Source organism: Callospermophilus lateralis, chromosome 1 (assembly GCF_048772815.1).
Source record: "Callospermophilus lateralis isolate mCalLat2 chromosome 1, mCalLat2.hap1, whole genome shotgun sequence".
Lineage (NCBI taxonomy): Eukaryota > Metazoa > Chordata > Mammalia > Rodentia > Sciuridae > Callospermophilus > Callospermophilus lateralis.
In genome coordinates, this window is record NC_135305.1 from 15,802,839 (window position 1) to 15,829,542 (window position 26,704).

Below are 26,704 nucleotides of genomic sequence, written 5' to 3' on the forward strand. Positions count from 1 at the left end.
AGATGTGGTTAAAAAAAAAAATGCTGGGTGCCCTTCAGAAATTTCTGGTAAGGCGAGAAACAAGTCTTGGAAGCTACATGGCCAAGAACCTCACCCAAAATCCTCCTGTCCTAGACCCATTTTCACGAAAGCATCCCCCGGTCTAGTTCCTGCAGCTCACTTTGCAGAGTCAGTGGCACTCGCAGGCACTGGACACCTGCTGCGAAGCTGCCACTGCAGGACACTGGCCAGAGTTGGCTTCTCTGCTTCCACTTGTGCCAGAATGGACTTAAGTCATTTCCCAAGAGTTATTTATGCTCTTGGGTGGGTGTTTCTAATTGACATGGCAGAGGTCATGACCCTGTGATTTGGCTCCAGGGGAAGGGCACAGCAAATATTGAGCTCTTGCTATGAATCAGGCCCTCTTCCAGGTGCTAGAAATAAAAGCAAGCAGAGTGGATACGACCACCTCTACTCACCCAACTTCCATTCCAGACCAGGGAGACAGTTAACCATCAGATACACAGTGAATCAGAAAGCTTGCCAAGTGGTGCTTTGTGCTCTGGAGAAAAATAAAGTTGGGTTTGAAGATGGGGACCTGTGTAAGTTGTTCAGGGAGGTCTTAATTGATAGGGTGACAAGTCAACAGAGTCAAATGATGTGCATGCAAATACTGGGTAGAGCAATGCCCATGTGTTCAACTAGAGAAACCCTAGCTCCATTCCCAGCCATTTACTGCCCTTCCAGCTCTAGGAGGGTAAAGGTGGAGTTCTGGGACCACAGTTTCCAGCACCCAATGAAACTGACGGAACGGTTCTCCTATGGCCCAATTTTTACTCTCTGCAATGACAGCAGTGACTGGCTAACTGACCATGCATACAGGAATGGGAGGGGGGCAGGCAGGAATTTGAGAAATTGTCAGGACCAATAAAAGAGGGTGCAGATGAGAGAGTACCATGTGAAGATACCTGCTCCTATGGATTGTGACACTGTACATGGGTACTCTAAAGCAGAGATTTCAAAATTTTTACTGTGTACCCACTTCAGTAAAAATATTGTGTCTCCCCTATAGGTATTTTTGTTATTTTAAAATCATATACATGTACTACTGAACCAATATAGTGCATGCATTAGAAAGCATGCACAAAATAGAAATGAAGAATATTTTTAAAGAAACAATATTTTGAAATATTTCATTTATTAACAGTAAAAAAGTCCTAATTTCTCTCATTGAAGAAAGATCATTGTTCATTTTATTGAAAACAATGTATTTCAATGTTTTATTATTTTGAAAAATCCTTGTTTAACACATTATTTTGGGCAACAAATCACATAGTGATAAACATTTCTAAATATCCATTTTCAAACTTCTTTCTTCATAGCATGAGTTGTTTTTTTTTTCCAAAATGGTAGTTAATGTCTCACAGCTACAAAAAAAAAAAAAAAAAAAAAAATCACTTTCAACTTAGAGACCCAATAAATATGTTTACTTCTTTCCAAATATCAGCTAAGCAGCTATGTCAGTCAAATTTGTGAGAAAATGAGAAACCAAGCAGGAAGGAACCCAGTGCAGGGCATTTAGATACCTATGGCACTATCAAAGGGCTGCTGAAGGCGGGAGTTAGGACAGGTTTATAGCCACACCACAGTTCAGAGTATAGGAGGCTGGTTGTTGGTTGGTGTTACCCAGATCAGCAAATGCAGGAAACCTGGTAATTGGTCTCAGTGGCCAATGTTCTTAGGCACTGATAGAGTACTTGCTGGCTACTGCAGAACTTGTAATTACGTCTACCATGGCATCCACATTCCCTAGCTACTGCCAAATTTAGAATACCACTTTCTCCTCCACCCAGGAGACCTGCATAAATATTCTGGCAGAAAGAACTTACATCCAGAACCTTGAAGGCAAGGATATTTGTGAAAATTTCTATAGTTCTAGTTCCTGTAATATGGAGAGTAACTGATAAGGACGTGGGATGAAAGCTGGTTGTAAAAACTACACAACAGCATACTCCTGCTAGCTTCTTGTCATTAAAGGAAAGATCAGCAAATGAGCAATGCTTGTCTCTTTTGTGAAAGAAAACTAGTGATTAATGTTTACCTTGGACAGTTTTCTATAGGAGAATTTCATGGCCACTCCCCATTATATACTACTTTCTGATATTTAAAGGTCTTACTTTTTGTCAAATCAACTCCACTGATAACATCCTGAAGTGTATAAACTGCAGAACATTATGGTACTCAGAGGAAAATGTGACTACTGACAAGCAAACTGGACCTGCTAGAGGCAAGTAGAGACAAGCTGTCCCTTCCCAGCCACCCGCCACTTAGGAACCTCCTGGGAGACTTCTTCCTTTCCTGCAGGAAATTAAAGGGTGGGTCACACAGCTTTTCCAGAATATGGCAGGACAATCTTCTTTGGTTTTAATAAGATCCAATTAGTATACCATTAAAACTCCAAACTTTATTTGATGAGACTTCTCCAACTGCCTGCTAGCTCAGGCAGCCACCCACTGAGTCATGGACTGTGGGCATGGGCAGCCAGCATGACCTGGGGCTCTCCTCAGTGCAACCTTGCATCCAGCAAGCTGAGGTACAGAGAGCAACACCTTGATTTTCTCATGAGTGGCCTACAAATCAGCTGTAAGCATATATTCTTTCGGAGCCATGGATGAAATTGATAGTTTTTCCAGTCTCTTTTCAGTAACACGTAAGAGATTTGTGGTTTTTATTCTTATCATTACTTTATGAATAGGTCTATTTTTCTATGTACCAGCAAGTCCCATCCAATGTCAAATTAACACTTCAAATGTGATTTAAAATTTCTCTCCTCCTCCAGCCAGGAGGTCTGTGGAAGAAGGAGCACAGCCAGCTTTGTTTCTGTTCCTCGCACTCCTGCTCCCCACTGGCTAGCTGTGGTTCTGGGCCTGTTCCCAGGGAAGCAAGGGAAGGACACAGAGGACAGGTTTCCCTTGACTAGTAGAGTCATACACTGGTGTGTCATCTGGGAGTGGCAGATCTTAAATGTTGCTGTTTCTCTGGTAGAGCTTCCTCGTGGGTTCCTGAGGGCTTCTCCATCTCTGAGAGCTCCGCTCCTTGGAGGCCAGACTCTCTCTGGCTGGACACCAGGACTCTTTCCCCAGTGCTTTAGTTTCCAGCAGTCCTCCCCTCCACAGAGGCCATCCAGTCTCTATGCGCATGTTCCCTTTAGTCGGATACCTTCTTAAAATGGCCAAATAGCCTTCGTTCCTAGAGGACCACATGGGCCTACAGGAAGCCTTGGAGGCAGGCAGTCCACAGGCAGCCACTCTGTCTGTCTTCCCAGGAGCTGACCACCTGCAGTTCATCTTGAGACTTCACCAGTCCCCAGGCCCCTCAAACTCCAGGAGATGTACCTCGCTGTCCAAATGTCCTCTCGAAGGCCCCCTCATTTGGCATGAGGTGAAGAGAAAGCACGCCCATCCCTCTCCTGCTTGGATGTCCAGCATCCAGACAACTGCTTCCAAAGGAGTCCTCTCCCATTCTGTGATAGCCTGGAGGTGGATGCCGACCGATCCTTCCCGTCAGAGCTAGTGGCCTGCTGCGCAAGCGCTTAGCATGGGCGCTCCGGTGATCTAGCATCTCCTTCCTTTAGAATGTAGAGAAACTTGGCACCTACTGTTTTGTTCTCAGCCTTTGGGGTCTCTGGTGAAACTGACACAGAAAGTCATTTTAGTTAATTAAGTTACCATGGTTAATCTCTCTTCCTTATGGAAGACCTGTTCTTTTTTCCCCCCACATTTTACTTATTGGTATATTATAGTGGTACATGATAATGGGATTTGTTGTTTCATACTTGAATATGTACACAATATAATTTTGGTCAATATATCACTAAAAGACCTGTTCTTACATTAGGATACCTGATGCACTGTAGGTAACACATTACAGGTTGTTTTATGAAATAGGTTGCATGAAGATAGTTAAATATAGAATTATTGAATATTTATTATATTCTTATATGAATTATTATCTCTGTACAAAAATACATATGGATGTTTGTTTTTGACACTATGGACAATTAGATCTACAGAGAAATCTCTGTCAATTAGAATGCCTTAAAGTGCTGATTGAAACTTTAATGAACAAAAACATTGTTCTAAAGCATGACTGAGCTTTAGAGGAAAGGAGCCAGAAGCCCTTGAGGTCAGCTGAAGGAGGGATGGGCAAGAGACAGCTCCTGTAGCATTTACCTGGAGGACACATGCTGGTCCCTGGGGACCTGGACTGTGCCTTGCAATTTGCCAAAAGCTCTCAAAAGGAAAGAGAGCCCCTAGCTTGGTGAGAGGTCAGATTCTAGAAGAGATTTTTCTGTCTCAATCACAGCTTAGGCTGGGTGGCAGGGTGGCCAGGTGGGGACCCTCTAAACATTCTTAACCCCCAGCACTAACCTCTCATATGCATTTGTGGCTGAAATTCATTCTGACTGTGTGGCCCTGAAATTCTGAGCTGAAAACTGAGTTTGAAGATGTCTTGGGTGGGTAATGTACTTAGGAGCCCGGAAGAAGCAAACTCTTCAAAGGAACATACTTTAAAATCAGGTCTCAATGGATGCCCATAGCTAAAGTTCCATGGAGCAAGGACAAATCATTAAAAAAATCACCAACCACACACAGAAACACACTCCTGTGATCAAGTTAGTAGAAAACACTAAACTTCAGATTCAGATCCACAGTTTGATTCAGGTCTGATTTTGGTGCCTAGGACTGTGCTTTGGGAAAAAACATCCTAGACCTGGACCTTGCTCCTTTGCAGACATCACCAGCTAAGAAAGCTGATAAACCCAGGGAAAAACAAGTGTGCAAGTTAAAATAACCAGATATTTTAAGAGTACAACAGCTGGGCACAGAGGTGCACACCTGTAATCCCAGTGGCTCAGGAGGCGGAGGCAGGAAGATTGCAAGTTCAAAGTCAGTCTCACAGTCTCAGCAACTTAGCAAGGCGCTAAGCAACTCAATGAGACCCTGTTTCTAATAAAATGCAAAATAGGGCTGGGGATGTGGCTCAGTTGTTGAGTGCCCCTGAGTTTAATCCCTGGTATCCCTCCACCAAAAGAAAGAGTACAATCACAATAAGAGACCACAAACTGAACAAACTACTAGACAAACCAGAATGGAAAAGTCAGATTAAGACTCTAAAATAAGCATATAAAAATCTTCAGAAAGATAAGAGGATAATAATGAGGAGCAGGCAGTTATACAGAACCAAAGGAAAATAATGGGTATGAAATAGGGGTAGCTGACCAAACCCACTAGATTGGATATAAACAAGAATAGCTGTATAAATAAAAAATGAATTATAATTTAAATTGGTTAAGGGAATTTCCCCGGAAAGTATTGAGAAATAATGAAATAGAAAATATTAAAGAACTGGGCATGGGTGGGTACATGTCTGTAATCCCAGCAACTTGAAAGGCCAAGGCAGGAGGATCACAAGTTCAAGGCCAGCAACTTAGTGAGAACTGGTCTCAAATTAAAAGACTGGGTGGGTTCAATCCTTAGTATCAAAAAAAAAAAAAAAAAAAAAAAAAAAAATATATATATATATATATATGAAATATGGAGAATAGTAGTATCAATATTTACCCAATAATAGTTCCAGGAAGAGAGAAAATGGATGTAGAAAAGAGTATTTTAAAAAATCATAAGTGAGAATATTTTTAAAAATTTAAGATAAAAGCCAGATGTGGTGGTGCACGCCTGTAATCCTAGCAGCTTTGGAGGCTGAGACAGGAGAATTGCAAGTTCAAAGCCAGCCTCGGCAACGGCCAGGCGAGGCGCTAAGCAAGTCAGTGAGACCCTGCCTCTAAACAAAATACAAAATAGGGCTGGGGATGTGGCTAAGTGGTCCAGTGCCCTGAGTTCAATCTCCAGCACTAAAAAAAAAAAAAAAAAAATTAAGATAAAAAGGACTTCACTTCAAAGGTTTCATGGAGCACCAAAGGAATAGACAAGAAAAAAAATTAAACTTGGATGCATTAAAGTGAAATTTAAGAACATCAAAGACGAAAGAATAAGAATTAGATTAACAGTAGTTTTCCCAACAGAGACACTGGAGACACAAAACCAAAAAAACAATTAATTTATATTTTAAGTGACAAAGGAGAACAATTATATCCAGCTAAACTATTATTTAATGATGAAGAAGCAAAGATGAAACTTTCAGACATACAAGGTCTTAGAAAGTTCATAGCACAAAAACTTCTCTGGAAACTCCTGGAATGAGTAATTTTATATCAATAAATTAACAACATATTAATATAAGTCTATTATACTTAATAGACCAAGTACCTAATAGGTAAACGAAAAGACATTCAAGACCACTAGTTAATATGGAAATGTGCGTCAATGAGAAACCCCTTTATATCCGTAAGGATAGAATGGATATGATTTTAAAAATGAAAAATAAGTGCTGGTGAGGATGGAGAGGGAGGGAGGGGGAAGGGGGAGGGAGAGGGAGGGGGAAGGGGGAGAGGGAGGGAGAGGAAGGGTGAAGATGTGGAGAAATTGGAACTCTTACACATTCCTGTGGGAATGTAAAATGGGTCCATTATTGGAGTTTCCTTAAAAACATAAACAATTACTATACAGCCCTCGTAAATCCACTTCTAGTTATATACAAGACCATTAAAACACATTTCTACACAAAAGCTTGTACACAAATGTTAATAGCAACATTATTCATAACAGCTCACAAGGGGAAACAGCCTAGATGTCTACTGACTGAGGAACTGATAACTGTGACATAGTCATACATTGTAATATTCTTGTCTAATTGGGATTTGTCTATATCTACTGAGATCTATAGACCTATAGATAGATCCCAAATAGTTCAAAGGCTTTTCCCATAGCACCTATCAACACTGGAAGACAATTTCTTAGAAATTTATTATTTTTTATTCTTACCATCTTTTATATATGTGTTACCCAGATTTTGCACTCTATTTGAAAAAGAGAAAAAGAGGAAAAAATTAAATTTGGATACAGTCATATATTGGTCTATTCTGGTCTATTGGGATATAGATATCTGACATCAAATTTAATATTAGGGAGAACATATCATAAAGAAAAATGAGGGATAATCTATTAGTAAGAAGAATATTATATCAAAAAATAACTGCATTGAATATATATATGCACACAAAAATATTCATAATTCTTAGAAATTAATGAGTAGGAATGAGAAGTTTGAATAATAAGAAAAAGAGGGAAAAGATGCATATAAGCAAAACAGAATGTGAAATCTGGGAAACAAACAGAGATATAAAAGAAGGTAACAACAAAAAATGAGTACATTTCTAAGAAATTTTCTGCAAGTGTTGATAAGTCCTGTGGTAAAAGCCTTTGAACTAATTCAGCTCTTGCATATGACCAACATCCTCAAATAGGAACAGAACTTTAAAACTTCATAAAAACTTTATAGGGCTGGGGATGTGGCTCAAGCGGTAGCGCGCTCGCCTGGCATGCGTGCGGCCCGGGTTCGATCCTCAGCACCACATACAAACAAAGATGTTGTGCCTGCCGAAAAACTAAAAAAATAAATATTAAAAAAATTCTCTCTCATAAAAACTTTATAATCAGACATCTGGAATAGCCAGGCCCAGTGGTACACACCTGAATCATAGCAATCGGGAGGCTGGGCAGGAGGACTGCAAGTTTGAAAACAGCTTGAGCAATTTAGTGAGACAGTGTCTCTAAATAAATAAATAAATAGAGCTGGCAATGTAGCTCAGTGGTAGAGTACCCTTAGGTTCAGTCTGCTGCTCTGAGGGGAAAAAATCTAGAATAAACACCATACTTAATAGAAAAACATAAATGAGTAAAGATATAATATTACCATTAAGTTAAGGAAGAAAGGTACCACTTTTGCCACCACTGTTTAATCTGGTATTAAACACTCAGTCTAGTGGTCTAAGTGAAGAAAAAAAAAGTAAGAGAATTAGGAGAGGAGATAAAGCTGTCATTTTGGGTAGACATAATCATCCCCATTGAAAAACTAATGAAATAATCAGACTAAGTTTAGTAAAAGTGTTAGATATAAAAACTTTTAAGAATCAACAGCAGAACTGGGTTGTTGTAGCTCAATGGTAGAGTGCTTGCCTAGCATGTGTGAAGCACTGGGTTTGATCCTTAGCACCACATATAAATAAATAAATAAAATAAAAGTCCATCAATAATTAAGGGGAAAATATATATATTTAGAATCTACAGCATCCAGAGTGACAGAGCACACCTGAAATCACAGCAACTCAGGAGGCTGAGGCAAGAGGATCTCATGTTTGAGACTAGCCTCAGCAATTTAGTGAGGCCCTAACAACTTAATGAGTCCCTGTCTCAAAAAATAAAAAGGGTTGAGGACGTAGCTCAGTGGTAAACTGCTCTTAGGTTCAATTCCCAGCTGTACCTCCCCCCAACAAAAAGAATCAATAGCAAAGCCAGGTGCAATGACTCACATCTGTAATCCAGTGACTTGGGAGTCTGAGGCAAGAGGATCACAAATTCAAGGCTAGCCTCAGCAATCTAATGAGACCCTTCTCCAAAACAAACAAAAACCAAACAAACAAGCATTGGGGATGTATCTCTGTGGTACCACTGAGCTACATCCCTAGCCCTGTTTTTTTCTTTTGAAACAGTGTCTCATTAAATTGCTGAGGGTAGCCTCAAACTTGTTATCCTCCTGCTTCAGCCTCCAGAGTCACTGGGATTACAGGCATGTGAGTGCCAGTGTGCCTGGCCTGAAACTTCATTTCAAAAAAGAATCAAGAGTAAGATGGGCTTTCCTATAGTCTCAGTGATTCAGGAGGCTGATGCAGCAGAATCACAAGTCTGAGGCCAGCCTCAGCAACTTAGCAAGAACCTTAGCAATTTAGTGAGATCCTGTCTCAAAATAAAAAGGACAGGGGGATGTATGTAGCTCAGTGGTAGAGTGTCCCAGAGTAGATGGGATTATAGGTGTGTACCATCAAACCTGATTTCAACTGGATTTTTAAAATGAACTTAAAATTTTTATTCTACAATCTGTATTAGAGAATAAAAATTCACAATTGTCTGACTCCACAGAGAAGGTCAAAGAGGGAGCTCTCTTGCCGTGTGTGGTGGAGCATGCCTAATCCCTGTGGCTCAGGAGGCTAAGACAGGAAGATTGTGAGTTCAAAGCCAGCCTCAGCAAAGGTGAGGTGCTAAGCAACTCAGTGAAACCCTCTCTCTAAATAAAATACAAAAAAATGGGCTTGGGATGTGACTCAGTGGTCAAGTGCCCCTAAGTTCAATCCCTGGTACCAAAAAATAAAAGAGGGAGACTCTCTTTTCCAAATATTAAGGCATACTATAAATCCACAGTAATGACAGGGTGTGATACTGATGCAGAAATGACAAGGAAACAGAACAGAACAGACCTCAGAAACAGAAAATTTGTATCTAAGAACTGGCCACGTCGCGGGAGGTGGTACCCTGTAATCCCAGCAGATGGTAGGAGGAGAGGGCCAAAGCAGGAGGATGGCAAGTTCAAAGCCAGCTTCAGCAGCTTAGCAAGGCCCTAAGCAACTTAGCGAGACCCTGTCTCAAAAGCAAAAAGGGATGGGGATGTGGCTCAGTGGTTAAGGGCCTTAGGCTCAATACCTGGTACCCCCAAATCAAACAAACAATAACAACAACAACAACAACAAAACTCCTGACGTGACAAAAACGATACAACAATTCACAAATTTATGGGAGAGAATTTACTAGATGGTGTTGGGGAATTGTCTGAGTAAAAGAAGAAAAATAAAGCTGTACTTTTCCATTATGCAATATAGCAATGTGGGCAACAGATGGATTAGAAGTGAAAAGTTGAAAGATCAACTATAAAGCTAAGAGAAGAAAACAAGAGGAAATCTGGGGCCCAGGAGTAGGGGAATATTTTATTAACAACCCCCCAAAACACAAACATAAGACAAAATATGATCAATCTGACTATTAAGAAAGAGGATTTCTGTTCAATCAAGGATGTCACAGACACAGTTAAAAGGTTAATAGACTAAAGTATTTGACACATCTAAAGTTGACAAGAGATTAATATCTACAAGAAAAAGATGAAAAATGCAATTGAATAATAGCAAAGGAAACAAATAAGCAATTCATAGGAAGGAAGACTAGTTACATCCTTGTTTATGATAATAAGGAATTGAAGACAACCTAGCTGTCCACTCCCAGGGGAACAGGAATTTAAAATGTTGTAGACGCGCACCAGGAAACACTATGTGTCAAGAAGCAGCAACACTCAAGACGTACATGTATCAACATGGAAGAATCCAAGACAGTGAAAAAAGTAGGAAAGCATAAAAATTACAGCGGTGTCATTTTATAAACTTTTACATACACCAAATAACACTGCTTAATTTGAAAGGATATATACATAACAGGAGTCACATATCAAGAAAGTAAGAGTGCCAGACACGGTGGTACATACCTGTAATCCCAGCAATTTGGAAAGCTAAGGCAAAAGATTATAAATTCAAAGTCAGCCTCCACAATTTAGTGCAACCCTATCTCAAAAAAATAAAAAAGGGTCACCAGGTATGGTGGTGCACGCCTGTATAGCCACTTGAGAGGCTGAGGCAGGAGGATCCCAAGTTTGAAGCCAAATTTAGCAAGACCCTATGTCAAAATAAAACATAAAAAGAGCTGGAGATGTGGCTTTATAGATAAGGACCCCTGGGTTCAATCCATAGGACCAAAAAAAAAAAAAAAATAAAATAAATAAAGAGGGGTGCTGGGGATGTAACTCAGTAGTAGAGTATTCCAGGGGTCAATCCACAGCACCTCACCCCCCAAAAAAGGTAAGAGTGTGTGCCTATGGGATAGAGCAGTGTGGGGACTAAGGAAGGAGGGGGAAGCCTAATACAACTTGAGGGAAGGAGTTTTTGTACTGACAATGTTCTGTGTATGAATCAGGTCATATGATTTTTTATTTAAAAACATTTTTTTTTTTTTTGGTATACTGAGGTTACACCCAGGGGCCTTTACCACTGAGCTACATCACTAAACCTTTATTTATTTATTTATTTGTTACCAAGTTCTGAGGCTGGCCTCCAACTTGGGGTCTTCCTACCTCATCCTCCTGTTACGAGGAATACAGGCGTGCACCACTGCACCACACAAGGCATAGAATTCCTGAATTGCCTTGCTTCTGAGGTACAATAAAGTGACAATCAGGTACAATATATCCTTATATATAGTTTGTAACTGCAGAGGCCATTTGCCTGTGATGGAGAACCTAAGGCCATCAGGGGGTCACCTGTGGAGTCTGCCTGATATTTTGGCAGATGGGGACAGAGAGCTGGATCTCAGTGACATGGAATCATTGGATAAAGCTTTTACCTATACCAGGGTTAACTCTTAAGGTTACTCAGTTATATGAGTCAAGATATCATTTACATTTTTTGGCAATGCTGGGGTTGGGATCCGCTTGGCCCATGCTCTACAACTGAGCCCCAGCCTCATTTTTTAAAAAAATTTTTAGTTATTGATTAACTTTATTTTATTTATTTTTATGTAGTGCTAAGAATCAAGCCCAGTGCTTCACATGGGCTAGGCAAGTGCTCTAACACTAAGCCACAACTCTAGCCCCTCCCTTTATTTTTTTTTCAAATATTGTTTTAGTTGTAGATGGACACAATTATCTTTATTTTTATGTGGTGCTGAGGATCGAACCCAGTGCCTCATGCGTGCAAGGCAAGTGCTCTAGCACTAAGCCATAACCCCAGCCCTTCCTCTACTTTTTTTTTTTTTTTGGTCTGGGGGTGAACCAGGGCGCTTTGCCACTGAGCCATATCCCCAGCACCCGCTTTTTTAAAATTTTGAGACAGGGTCTCACTGAGTTGCTTGGGCCTCACTAAGTTGCTGAGGTTGGCTTTGAACTTGTGATCCTCCTGCCTCAGCATCCTGAGCTGCCAGAATTACAGGCACACGCCATCTGGCCCAGCTTCCCTTTACTTTTTTTAATATTTTTTTTTTTTTTTTTTTTTTTAGTATTTATTTATTTTTTTTTAGTTATCGGCGGACGCAACATCTTTGTTTGTATGTGGTGCTGAGGATCGAACCCGGGCCGCACGCATGCCAGGCGAGCGCGCTACCGCTTGAGCCACATCCCCAGCCCCCCTTTACTTTTTTTAAACCAGGGGTTTCTGATGCCTGGAATGAAAGAATTTAACTGGCTTTTATCTTTGCCTGTATGTTAAACAGTAACTATACTGTATTTTTACAAAAACACTAAGGCATTACATCTGTATTTTGGAAAAATAAGAGAGCAAAAGGAAGCATTAATTGAAAAAGCAAAAAGACAATCCCAGTGCCTCCCCTGGCTCTTCTTATGTGCTAGGAACCATGCTGGGTGCTTTCCAGATCTCTGATTCAATCACACCTGCCGGGTCTCCATCACCCTGTGGATGAGGAAAATACACCAAAGGAGCTCAGGATCACATCTACAGTGACACAGCAGTGTACAGGGGCAGGTAAGCCTAAGTCTAACACCAACTTCTCCTGCTTCACATTATGTCATCCTACTCGAAAAGAGAGTGGGGAAATGGTGAAGGGAAATATACAGGGACACAGAAGAGGTAAATATACAGCAAGACAGAAAAACAAGTCACATTTTTTTTTTTGAGAGAGAGAGAGAGAGAGAATTTTAATATTTATTTTTTAGTTTTCGGCGGACACAACATCTTTGTTGTAGGTGGTGCTGAGGATCGAACCTGGGCCGCACGCATGCCAGGCGAGCGCGTTACCACTTGAGCCACATCCCCAGCCCCTGAAGGCACATGTTAATGAGACACAGCCAATTCTGAGGTAAGGACACTCGTCACATGTCAGAGTATACCTACACAACAGGCTGTCATTGTCCTTTGAAAAGCACAACATGACCCAAAATCCTTGGTGCACCCAGAATTTGCTCTTCTGCTTCCACTTCTAATTTTCAAAGTTCTTTTAAAGAAAAGATTTATTTTCTCATTTCTCAAGGCTCTATGTGTAGTTTCAGACACAGACTTTCATATCTAGAGTATGAGATTATTTATTGTCCATCCCAAAATAAACTTCTGATGGTCCATTTGCTAAACATACAGACTGCAGATATATAAAAGATACTGTGAGTTTTACCTGTGATAGTAACCTGAATGCCATCTGTACAAGTGTCACAACTCTGGATTTCTATGCAACTTAAAAAGAGTAAGGTAGACTGCTATGTACTGATGTGGAATAATTTCCAATATAACAGAAAAAAAAATGCTACAGTACAGTGGGTATGTGTGCTAAATTCAGGACCAAAAGTCAGATCCATACTTCTGCTCATACCTGGAGAAACTGGTGGCAGCAGTTGCTCTGGGGAAGGAAAGTGGGGATTAAGGGAAGGGAGGAGACTGGCTTTGCACTCACTGGTCACCCATGTACGAACTTGGTACTGTTCTTTTTCACCAAGTGCAAGGATAATCTCTTTAAAAACATTTTTTTTTAAATTTTAAATCAAACTATCCATTGTGTCTTTCCTCTAAGCCAGATCCATTTTTGAGATCTAGAAGTGTATGAGTGGAAGAAATATACTCTTATCTTTTCCCTTCTTCTGGTAATGAAACAGGAAGAACTCCTTCCCATTTCTTTCTTTCTCTTCAAACAAGTTCATTTATCTGTTTATTTATTTATTTTGGTACCAGAGATTGAACCCAGGGGCACTTAACCACTGAGCCACATCCCCAGCCCTTTTTATTTCTTAATTTTGAGACAGGGTCTTGCTAATTTGCTGAGGTTCTTGCTAAGTTGCTGAGGCTGGCTTTGATCTTGAGATCCCTTACTTAAGTTATCCATGTTCGTTGAAAACATCCAAGTAAATGGAAAAATAAGCACTCACACCACACTTTTTTTTTTTTCTTTTTTTGGTTGTACCGGGGATTGAACTCAGGGGCACTCAACCACTGAGCCCTATTTTGTATTTTATTTAGAGACAGGGTCTCACTAAGTTGCTTAGCGCCTCACTAATTAGCTGAGGCTGGCTTTGAACTCATGATCCTCCTGCCTCAGCCTCCCTAGCTGCTGGGATTACAAAGCATCCACCACCATGCCCAGCTAGCCACTCTATATATTTATAGTGTGTCTGTTCAGCTATGTATTTTTCTGCACATACATATTTATACTTAACTGCATAGGAATACCTTGGTTACTTCTTTTGAATTTGTGTTATTTTTATTTGTGTAATTGATCTTCTCTACTGTGGCATATAGGTTGTTCCTGACTTTGACTATTATGAGCAGCACTGTGATGTGCCCGAACCTCTAACAAGTCATTTTCCTCTAGAATTAGTCTGTAAGGACAAGAGCCTTTATCATCAATCTGTTAATCTAGCTTCTACCTCCACCTAGAGTTGCTGCTCCACGTGCCCTTTTAATTGGCCACCTGCTCCTTTGCCAAACTCCAATCTGAGATGATTTTGTGCCTCTGGAGAAGAGTAAAATGTGCTTCCTCTGTATTCTTTTTTTTAAAATTATTAGTTGTTGATGGACCTTTATTTTATTTATATGCGGTGCTGAGAATCAAACCCAGTGCCTCACACATGCTAGGCAAGCGCTTTTTCCACTGAGCCACAACCTCACTCCCTGTAAGCATTCTTTTACACTCCACTGAGTAGCCATATCTTCTGTGTGCCTGGCTTTTATTCAATTCAACCCTAGAGAACTAGTTTTATCTATTTACTTACTTGATTCTCTAAACTGATAGCTGAACCCTCAACTCCACGGATCACACTTATTCTTTAAAAAATATATTTTTCCACATACAGTACATAATAAACAAAATTAGTATACATGATAGTAAATCTAACATTTATTCAATGTTATGTGTGAGACATTGTACTGAGTTAATAGCTATTTTTTTTTTTTCCTTCAGCACTGGGGATTGAACCCAAAGGTGCTGTGCTTTTGAGACACAGTTTAAGTTGCCAAGACTGGCCTCAAACTTGCCATCCTCCTGCCTCAGCCTCCCGAACAGTTGGGATTACAAGGGTGTGCCACTGTACCCAGTCCTACCTAGACTTCTAAGATTGAATTCTTCCCCTATTCTTTTATCTTAATGACACTTTTCTTAGAAGTCCTATACAAATAAGGTTTTAAAAGATTATTACTCCTTGGATATTTCCCTTAAGAACATTTCAAACCCTGTCCCTGGTAGCATCAACTCACATGTACACACCCTATTACCCAAAGGAATGCCCCAGAGAACCTGCATTCAAGGACTCCCACTCCACTATCACCCTCCCCTCTCCTCATTCACAAGTGTGGATCTCCCTGCTTCTTCCCGAAGACGACAAACCCCACCTACTTGGAGACCTTCCTCCAGCACCATCTACCACACTGTGACTTCTCCCTTGCCTGGAACTCAAATGTCATGTGGCGCACAATTGTGGACACATTTGGATTATCTTTTAGTTTGTCAAGTGATTGAAAACTGTGACTATACTGAGAGTGGGGACCATGTCCTTCACTTCTGTACCCCAGAGTGCCCTGCACAGTGTGATACAGACAACGTTCAACCACTACTGAAAGAATGTAGTATCAAAATCCAAATTAACCAATAACACAACAGACACAAGAATAATATGTACATTCCTTTTTATTTAATACAACAAACACGTAACACATACAAAAAGAAAAAAAAAAAAACCCACACTCATGTAAAAGGCCCTGTCACAAAGGATAGACAGGAAACGTCTACACTGAATCGAATAAGGCTCTTGCTTCAAAACAGGGGTTCGCCAGCTACACCTGGAATATGAGCAAGGCTGTTACAAAAAAAATAAAAGAAAAACAAACAAAAGTCCCTGCACTGAGGAGTATATCCATGGGGTGATTTCTAAATTCACAGATCCATATTTAGGAATGTTTATGCTCTTTTGCAGATCCAAAATTCATCAGGGTTTTATGAAATGTGTGTGAATTGTTTTAGTTAAAGAAATTTACCTGCTCTTCTTTTTTCTTAGGAAAGCTTTTTCCTAAGAGCTAGAGAGTAGCAAAGTCTGGAAGGCTTCACCATGAACGTTCAAAGGGCAGGTAGAACTGAGAATGCAAAGGCAAGGTGGCAGTGGGGACAACAATTTAACCCTAAATCATTTCCTGGTAGCTAGCATTTAATCAACCACCGGCAAAGACAGAATGGAAATACCTCAGCTCAGTGCAGGGTCAGTAGCAGCAGTTTGTCCATATTCCTGCTCCGAGCTGAGCCAGAAATTAAACAAGCACCAGTTCATCTCAAAAGAGCCTTATATAGACACACACACACACACACGCACACACACACACACACACTCATGTGTCATCACCACCCCCTTTTATTTAAATTTATTATTACTTTTTTTACTAAAATAATACAAAAAAGGGAGACAGGTATATTTACAAAAATCCATGGCTGGTACAGTACATAATTTTTAAGACACACTAAATGCTACAATCTTTCAGGTCCTGAGATTATTACAAATATCAACTCAAAGCTTGTGTTCAGGTCCAGTTTTTAAAGGAGGAAAAAAAAATCCCAAAATATTAAGTCACACACTTATTTGAAATACAGCATTATCCCTTCAAGTTAGCAAAAATGTGCCTCCCTACCAGCAGGTGCAACACAGAAAGTCGTGCCCTTCACCTAGAGGACCGTCTGTCTACTCCTTGGGCTCTTGTGACTGCTTCTAAAACATGGTGGCATCTGTTAAGTGTGAAGGTGGCTAAAGAAGAGGGACTGTTTAATTGGAGGGAAGCCCCTCTGTAGAGTGGATATTTAAAGTTCTGTTTTTCCTTCTGCTACAAACAAGTTTTTCCCTTATCAAAATTCATAAGGTAAGGATTGGAAATATGTGCTTGCTCAGACTAAAAATCAGACTCATGATTTTGAATCAATAGCAAATAACAAATAGGCCTGCAGTTCCATAATAATTTTTACAACCTCAAATAAATCATCTTGTTCATAATTAAAGAGAGAAAACACTCATTACTTAGTTACCTTAGTAGACTTTAATATATTATTTGGGGCATAAAAATTTTCAACCAGCCAGAGATTTATTTTCCTCTTCTTTAAAGTTTGACAGTGCTTAGAAAGAGACTTGGGCGAGCCTCAGATTTACAGACTTTCTTCAAAGAACAATTTTCTATTTCTGATACTTCACAAAATAATTTTTCAATGGCAGTTGACAAATGAACAGTTCAAAGCTTGGGTCTCTTCTCTGGAGGCTAGCCATGGATCAGAGGCAATCATTTGTAGGGTAAAAATCAACCTGCACTGGTAGAAGGCCCCCTGATTATCTGAAGATGTCAGAAGGTGTATGTAATTCATTATGTAGGCATAGCCAAGATAAAACAAAAACCCGACCAAAGTTGGCCAAACTTTCCAACTAATTATATAAAACAGTAACATCTTTGTCAACTGACAATAACTCTTTTCCTTTTAATGCTGCTAGGCAAAATTGAGGAAATCCTTAGTAATTTTGCAGGTAAGGGAAAGAAAACACAATTTTTCAGACAGAGGGCACACTACTCCTAAAAACAGCAGAGATCAGCAAAAAAAGGAGGAAAATTTATGACTGCAAGCACAGAAAACACAGGATAGCTAAGGTCCGATGATTTAAGGGCAGGCTGTCAGACAGAAAAACATGTCAACCAACCAGTCTTGGTTGCTGCTAACTGCTAAATGTGCTCTGTAATTAGAAGTAGTTTCAAGTCATTGTGAGTAATAATCAACTGTATTTCAATCAGGCTTCTACTAGTGCTCTATTATAAAATATCTAAAAGCCAGATTTAAGATAGAATTCTATTATTAATAGCAAATGGGAGCAAATACTGTATACAAAGTTTTCTGAGGAACATAAAATTGGCACTAAGGATTCAATAAAGCCTGCTTGACTCAGATTTTGCAAAGTAGATTTGTGCTAAGGGAAGTATGAAGACCGTCAGAGAAACAAGAGCCCCTGAAAAAGGTTTGCAATAACTGTGAAAGCTATTAGGAGGAAGCCACAAAATATGCTATTACCACATTATATAGTAACATTTTTTTTGGTGTGTGTGTGTGTGTGTGTGTGTGGTGCTGGGGATCCAACTCAGTCTTGCGCATGCTAAGCATGCACTATACCACTGAGTTATAACTCCAGCCTATGCAATCTATTTTTTTCAATCCAAAGGAGAAAAAAATTCCAGTCATCAAGTCCTGGACACAAAGATCTTTAATTATATGACAGAGATTTCAAAGAGCGTTCTTGACCTGTCTGGATAACAGTTTGAAAAAGTGTCCAGTTTAAGTACTAACTGACTATAAAATGGAAATTTGGAGAAAAGACTGAGAAGTAGAAATACTACAGTATGAAGAAATAAACAAAACGCACAAATAGCTAGTTTCAAGCAAATGGTACTTAGGGAGTATATGAGGGAAATGCCACTCCTAAGGCAATCTCTGCCTGCATCCTCTGCTAGGATGTCAATAGTTTCTCAAACTGTAGGCTTTAGAGCTCAGTGGGGTCACTGGAAACAGCACCACAGTGAGTGAGAAGAGGATGTGAAGACAGTTTGACCTTTCCTCTCCAGACTTTAAACAATATGCCACTTTTATTGGGGTAGAGATACTGGTTGATGACATGGTTAACTTAAGAGCTCACAGCAAAGGAAAGAAGAACAAAGACTAAGGAAATGAAGAAAGAATAATTCAACATTACTATTCAAAGCTATTTTTAATTCGAGTCTGACCACCTGTTCAGCTCTATAAACCTGAACACTGTGTCACAGAATCCAAAACTCCAGAATGGAACACTGGGACGATTTCATCCTAACAAACCAGACATTCCACAACACTAACTACAGTTCCACATTAGTGAAAGGGTCTGCAGTTAGCGTTTGAATTTTAAGTTCACATTTTAGGATAAACACATAAACTATGTCTATTTTATACTTCTGTTAGTTTTCCCTGGAGGAACAAACACACATTCAACAAAACCCTTTTGTCTTAGTTCTTTGGGTAGAAGTCTTAACATTTGTTATCTGAAGAATGGAAAAATAGGGAAATGTGTTAAATAAAAAGTAGGGTTATCTGCATAGTTGATATTTAGAGGCTACTAACTAAGGTCTTATCTGGAAAAAGCAACGAAAAGTCAAAAAGGTGATTTAAAACCAGACCAAACCAAACCATATCACTAGAGATTAACTGGGTCTTAGCCACTTCTGGAATTAACCAGATGCTTTGTCTGCTTGGGCCTGGTGCTTTCTCCTAACTCACTTGAGCTGGAACTGTTCCTCAAACCCCTGTATTCTCTTTCCTGACCCTGAATATATGCTACACTTTAAACTCACACACACATCCTAACATTTAGCCCTAACTAAAATTGCAGCATCCATTTTTTTTCCTGTTGTTTTAAGTGACAAAAGGAAAATTCTATGTATTACTAGTACATAGGGATGGAAAGTGGGATGAATTGTTCTTCATTTCCTACCAGGAGCTGGCGAAACCATGTTTCCTTCTCTTCTGACCATCCCCACCCCTGGCCCAGCTGTGAAACGAATCCCTCCTTCCCTGTCCCATTTTCCTACAACCTGAGCAGCTGATAGCTCCAACTCTTGTGTAGGCTGGAGAAGCCTGAAACACAAAGGTAGAACTGGCTAAAAGTGTATGCAGCTGGCTATGTGTAGTGCTTGTTCCTTCAGTGCAGAGCTGGACAAATCTACAGTTACAGGAATTGCATGCGGAGTCTGATTTACAAGCATAAAGAGGCTCCCCTTCATTCTTAGAAAGTTGAAACTTGGTTATCCATCACCAAACAAGTAATATAAGAAAATTAGATTGAGAAGATGAAAAAGTGAGGCAGATAAAACTTTCAGAATAATTTATCAATTCCAATAATCAATCATCCAAACAACTTTAGCTCCACAAAGACCTTTGCAAAAATCATATAAGCAGTAACCCCATAAAAAGCTAAAAACAAAATACCCCTTATATTTAAGAAACTTAGTGTCATCCCCCAGCTTTGTTAATCTGAAACTAACCATGTTTTTTCTATATACTATGTTTGAATAACAAATACGTATCTAAATTAGAGTTTCAGTGATATTTTTTAAAACTTAAAAATTGTGGGGTACTCTATATCCATACAAGGAAATCATTTTTTAGCCTCTGCAGGATGTAATAGTATTTTTAATTATATAGGACATTTTAGAAAAACTCAAAATATTTTTGAAATAGTAAAGTCTCTGATATCCCTGGGAGGTAGGTGAATATTTATACCCCATTGTCTCATGGGTAATCTGAGGCACAAAGGTTAGTTAAATGATGTCCCCGTAGACACAGTAATTTAGAAATTAACACTCACTACTGAACTCTGGCTGCCTGACAAAGTTTTGCTACTAGGAGTCTCTGCTTTCTCCTTTTAGCCACCAGTCTCTTTTCCTCAAATAAAATTTTACTTAAAAGGGGGAACTTATTAGATATACTGTATTGTTTTTGAGGATTGGTTCAATTTAGTCTCCCTTAACATGTCACATTTATATATTTTTCACAAGAAACAGACAAATCTTAAGATACTGAAAATTATAGTATTTTGCTCAAGGGAGAAATCTAAACAACTAGAAAATCAGAGCCAAATGTAGTTATCTGACTAAAAAAATAAAGGCTGAAGAGATCTCAAGAATGCTATAGATTTATATGAGTGTTGTCCTCAGTATCTGAAGTCTTTCTACTTCTATGTTTATTAATGTTATAATAAATATGTAGCTATGATTTCTTAAAAAATCATTTCTCCAGAAGAAAATATGATATATTTTTAATGTTGACACAGTTGCAAACTTCCTTCAAAATGTATTCAGATAGCATCACACGGTTCCAACTCTAGCCCTACAAGTTTTGAGTCTTGCCTGCCACAGTGCACTTAATCAATTCAATCTACAAGAGACTCTTGGTTAGTCCAATGCTTTCTCCTATATTACGTATGCCAAGTTTGAACGCATGGAGCAGTAGGTTATATCCAGGAATAGTCAACGAATCTGCTAAATTTATTTTACTCGTAAAACTATATATTTATATATATATATGTATATATATCTGTTATATCTACAAACAGATATTTAAAGGGGGAAGATAGCATCTTGTGAAAAGACAATTTCCCAATCCACCTATTTAATCAACTTGACTAAAAGCAACAGAATAAACAAGGCAGAAGTTTTGCAAATGTTGAAAGGGGAGTGTTCAGAGAGGATGCAATGATACAGCAGCCACTAGTTTTATCTGTAAGTCTATACGTATCTTTCAATATAGCCATATACACATAAAGAAAAGGAAGAACATTACAGCATGACGTGACATTGGCAAGTTTGACATTCTTCCTCCTGAATCCCCTGACTTATCAGTCTGCACTTTAGGAGATCTGAGAACACTTTCGAAAGAGGGGGAAAAAATAAAGGGAAAAAAAAAAAGGCACTTAACAAAGACAAAGGCCTGAATTGAGCATGTTTTAGAGGAGTAATATAAGCATTTATCAGAGCTAAGAAATTATTTACAAAGAGTTAAACTTTTCCCTTAAAATTTTATAAAATAAAATTGCATAACATGTTTGTGATCAGTCATTTATCTACTACTGCACTTTTCTTCTGCTTCATTTTTACAAAACTGAAAGCACCCCCCACAAGGCAAAAATAACAAAAAACAATCATACATGCAAAATAGAAAGTAAAAGTGCCCCTTCTGAGAACATTAGGTCAGCAGAAATCATAGTGCTGAAGCACAGGGAAAGTTCTCAAGTTTGGCCTGATTATAAGATTTTTCTCATTCTTCTATTTTCAACTTGAAAAACAACAAAAGCCAACAAATGAAGCAAGCAAATTCAAAACAAAATGATAAAAACAATATAGGGACCAGTGTGCTTTTTTATGGTACACTCCTAAAATAAAGTATCCTAATTCTACACATGGGTCAAATTATATGACAAAACTCCTAGAAATAAAGAAGTGTAAATTAAAGTCACCCAAATACAAGTTCATTTTACAAAGGTAGCAGCAAATATGATAGATAACTGGAGTTTGAGAGGTGATCCCAAAGGACACAGAGTTCTCAATATCAATGGCAGTTTGAATAACAGTAGAATTTTCATTTCAGAAAATGTCTTAAACCAAGTAGAGGTGGAAAGGAGTATGGGAGAGGGCAACCAGAGGAGAGAGACTAAAGGTGCCTGCCCTTTCCATCCCTGGGTAGTAAACAATTTAGATCTGCTTTGGGAAACAAATATCCTGGGTTAAAAATCAGTTTCAATAAGTTGTTTTCAAACAGGTGTCAAACCCACAGTATTAAAAAACTTTTCTGTGCCCGGTTCTTCCCCTTATGTTGGAAATCCAATAAACCCGATTCAGTGTCTATGATACAAAATAATGTAATTTGGGCTAACAACATCCATCAAAGGGGTGGTGGGCATACAAGAATTTACTAGCACAATCCTCTTGATTTCTTTAAGATATCAGGATTTTGTGGCTAAGATCAACCTCACTTCTTTTCCCAAAACCTTTTCTTCAGGATGTTTTAAAATCATGATTTCTAAACCTCTGATATCAGAAGCATATGAGAAAAAATTATAATTAATTATAATGGAAATTATTGCTTGCATTTACTTTGGAGGCTCTGAATGAGCTTGACACTTTGCTCCCAAACAGTCTCCAATTGAGGCCCAGCACTGCTATCTCTGAGGATAGCTCTGCTGACCGTTATTGCTTGTGAATACTGAGGATTACCTAGTTATGTACAGTAACAGCTTATATATCAGTGAAGGCAATTTCAAACATAAGACAGTTGGAAACAAACAGCTTAATCTTCCTGAATCAAGAATCCCGATGAGTGGGATATAATTAAGTGTGCTGATTACTTTTGCATGTGGATGTTGCTAATGCTCTTTAGAAATACACATTGTTCTATAGATAACCTTTCCAATCATTCACCATTTTAAAAAATAACATAATTTGATTTTAAGTGCAAAAATACAGTATGAGTCACAAGTCTCTGTTAAAAAATAACCAATTTATATGTTTGCTTTTTAGTAATAAAAACTGTAAAGACAGGTGACCATGAAGCTTGGACACCATTTTCAATGTTAGGATCTAGAAAAGAAATGTTTGTATTTACATGCAGAAATCTCTGATCATACTTTATGGAGAAAGACAAGGATTTTGACCCATTTGTACAACATAAAAGAGGGGTCTTGATTGAAACGAATAAAAATTGATCAGTAAAACGGGGAAGGGGGTTGCTGAGGTGGAGATCTGACATAGTTGTCAAGGATTCAAGACTGAAGAGAATAGAACATAATCTCTATACCATATTCTCAGAGCCAAGGGCCTTCAGGTATTTGGTTAGCATAAAATGACATAGGAGAGAATTAATCCTGATGTTTTCTAATGAAGGCAGAGTCCTCAAGGATCTTCATATAGCATGATTCAGAATTGGTGGATTTAAGAAATTACAATTATTATTCTTTGACTTATACCAGCAATTCATAAGAAGATACATGTGTATATGTGCACACACATACACATGTGAACGCCATATACAGCTATTGGCAGGAAGGCAAGGTTAATATACTAACTTCTTTCCTGGCAGACAAAGTAAAGTAAAGCTCCCTTCTGGAAGGAAAACTCATCACCGTACCCAGGAATATGAGCAAAGGCAAAAGCAAGAGGTCTGTTACAATGGAATAATCATGAGTCTAGTAAGCTTCCCTAATTAAAAAACCAAATAAATCTTAATCAAACTTACTGAATTCAAATCAAACCTCTTTACAACATCCCAGTATCCCTCCAAAATATCTACCAGGATTCATCCACATTTGTTTTATTGGTAAACTAAATTCTGAAGAGGTGAAATATTATATCAATGATTCCTTTGAAATAATCATTTCTCCTTACTGTAACAAGTTCTCGGAACTGAAGTTTTCAGTTATTTATTAACCCTTTTGCTATAAAACAAGCCAATGTGACTTTGAAGTCAAAATATAGGCATGTAGATCTGAACAGATCTGTGATTATTTATAGTCCTGTAGGCTATTTGGGACTTCTGTTTACTAAAGGAAAAAAAGGGCCTCATTAATACTCTTATTTGAATAAACTTACTGGTACAGAGTAAGGGAAACATGGAAGAAAGCTTGCTATCACCAATCTAGTGCTGATTTTTTGGTTAGTCTGCCATAAACTGACCAAGGTTACACCATGCAGAGCTTAACCATTCTTGGGTATAGTTTGAAAATACTCATAAGTTTAAAACTCAAGAGATAACAGAATGATGAGGAGGCAAAATAAAATGTATGCAAAGAGAACTATAAATTTTTCCCTTCACATCCTTTGTTAGCTATGCTATTTGCTTAGTTAAAGAAGCTATAATAACTAAGTAGGCTTTGTAGGCTTACTTGCTATCAACACTGAGAAATATCAGTAAAGCTTTAAAACTCCAAATGCTTGCAATAATTTCACAACATTGGATAAAGCGAGTTAAACCACATTGTGATTGTTATAAAAAAGATACTCCCTTGTATATAATGAGCCTAATGCAATTCCTCTCCCTAAAAATTAAAAAACCAAACAACTATATATGTGCTACTTGGATGACCAGTAAGCAAACACAGGTAGTACTCACTGCTACCTGTTTGTATCAACAGCCAACAATCACCTGAAGAACCCCTAGCTGAAGGAAGAGAGAGGGAAGTTGTGAGGTGAACTTGGGGGAATTTACAGTTTTTGTTGGTAGGGCCTGCAAGGGTGAATGAAGATGAGGAAAGCAGCAGCCCTATAATAAAGATTTCCATTACTCAAGTGAAACTGAGTCACATTTTAACATCAAGACTAGAAATAAAAATGAACCAGTCAAAACTAGATACATAAATCACCTGAAGAAAAGAGTTAAGTACCTACTTCTGAGTGGAAGATGAAACTGACCCTTTCACAAAAAGGGGACATGTAGGTTTTTGTCTGTTAAGAGTAACAGGCTCAATTTCTTGACTTTTAAAAATCTAAATGATTTAGTAATATACGTAACTGTGCTAAAATAACTTTCCTGAAGCATCTTCAGTCCACTGATTTACATGGGGAGTTGCTACAAACTGGAGAAGATTCAAGTTTGCTCAGGATGTTTGAGGGTACAGTATTTCTTCAGCTAGTGTTTATATCAGACATAAGGTCACCCAATTATTTTGTTGCAAATTTGCTAAATGTCCATTTAAACAGGCATGATTATTACTCCTGACAAACTAGCCTAATTCCAGATCTATTGCTTTTATTATTCAATTATGTCTACAAGTGTTCAGAGCCAACCCCCAGGATGGATGGTGTTTACCCAAATCCTCTCAACTTCCTCCTTCCTCCCGGCCCGGGAAAAATAATTTGTACTTCTGTGGGTTTGACAGCTGAGTCTCTTTCAAGTCAGATAACATGGTAACTTTGTCTTTCTTTAGCAGAGACCAAAGGTCACTAACTTTGCACAAAAGCATTTCTTCCTCCTGCACCTGGCTTTGCTCAAGTAATGTTTTCTTTCCTTTTCCTCCTCACCACAGTGCTTGGGACGAGAATGTAAACATCGACAGAAACAGCAGCCCTGTGACCACATAAGGACTTTCCCATCAGGTAGATCCCATCAGCCAGCTACACGTCTCATCTCTCTGCTTGCTGAGAAGTCACTGAGATTTCCGTGGTAACTTAGTGTCCCCTTTACTTTGGCCTCCATCTGAGAAAAAGAGATGTTAAACTGGTATAGTTTGGCATGTTGTAAAAAGCAAATAAGAGAAACAGAACAAAAAAGACTTTAAAATTTTTATGTGGATGACCTCTCTCAAAAGATAACCTTTAATATTTCACATGGTGTAAAGCACTATAGTGGCTGATTATGTCCGATGCTGGGAGGATTATAAAGGAATGAGAATATTCCCACCTTCTACTACATCTTTGATCCCTTTGAGAAAATTTTTAGTTGGAGACAGACACAATACCTTTGTTTATTTATTTTTATGTGGTGCTGAGGATCAAACCCAGTGCTTCACATGTGCTAGGTAAATGCTCTACCACTGAGCCACAACTCCAACCCCAATGACACAGTATTTGATAATTAATTTCCACTATGTAAACGAATGCAGCACATTGGTAGTAAAAAATTCAGCTATATTTCTGTTTTGGTCCTAACCTAGCAAAAGTCTAGGTTACTGGGAACCTAGTCTGCTACTGGGAACAATGGTTTCTATTTCTACATTCTATTGTTTTACTGTTTATGGGGAAAATGTTGATTATTTAAGTCTTAGCTAAATTACCTACAAATGCTGGGAGAGGATAGAAAAAGGGGATACCTGGGCAAGAGTAGGACCCAATGACCTGGAGAGCCAACGGAATATAGAGAAAGTCTCTAACAGGTTAAAGCCTTAGGCAAGGAAAACGAAGGCCCCAAGACAACCCAGGCCTGAGAGAAAAAGACAGGGGAAGGAAAGCTTTACTTCAGGGAAGAGGCATGAATGTTAGAAACACACAGGTGAAAAGGAACAAATTATTACAGCACAATAACAGAATCTTAAGGCTGGAAGAGGCCATAAATGTTACATGGCCAGGCCCACTCATGTGATATCTACATTACTTTGGAAAAACATAAAACCAAAAAAATTTGCCTCTCTTGAAGAAAAGCTGTATCAATGAAAT

General features: G+C 38.7%; 1 protein-coding gene and 1 long non-coding RNA gene across 3 annotated transcripts in view; one reads left to right on the forward strand and one right to left on the reverse strand.

Moving 5' to 3' along the window:
• LOC143380029 (uncharacterized) overlaps positions 1 to 26,704 on the forward strand; it is a 64,984-nt gene that overhangs the window by 9,981 nt on the left and 28,299 nt on the right. Inside the window, exon 3 of the long non-coding RNA XR_013088583.1 lies at positions 25,579 to 25,648. This is a non-coding gene — a long non-coding RNA (uncharacterized LOC143380029). The remainder of the gene's footprint in view (positions 1 to 25,578; positions 25,649 to 26,704) is intronic.
• Positions 15,676 to 26,704, reverse strand: part of Ubn2 (ubinuclein 2) — a 78,336-nt gene continuing 67,307 nt past the window's right edge. For both annotated transcript variants that reach the window (XM_076832742.2, XM_076832739.2), the window contains one exon: positions 15,676 to 25,748. In XM_076832742.2, coding sequence (XP_076688857.1) covers positions 25,699 to 25,748 — 50 coding nt within the window. In that variant the 3' untranslated portion in view covers positions 15,676 to 25,698. The remainder of the gene's footprint in view (positions 25,749 to 26,704) is intronic.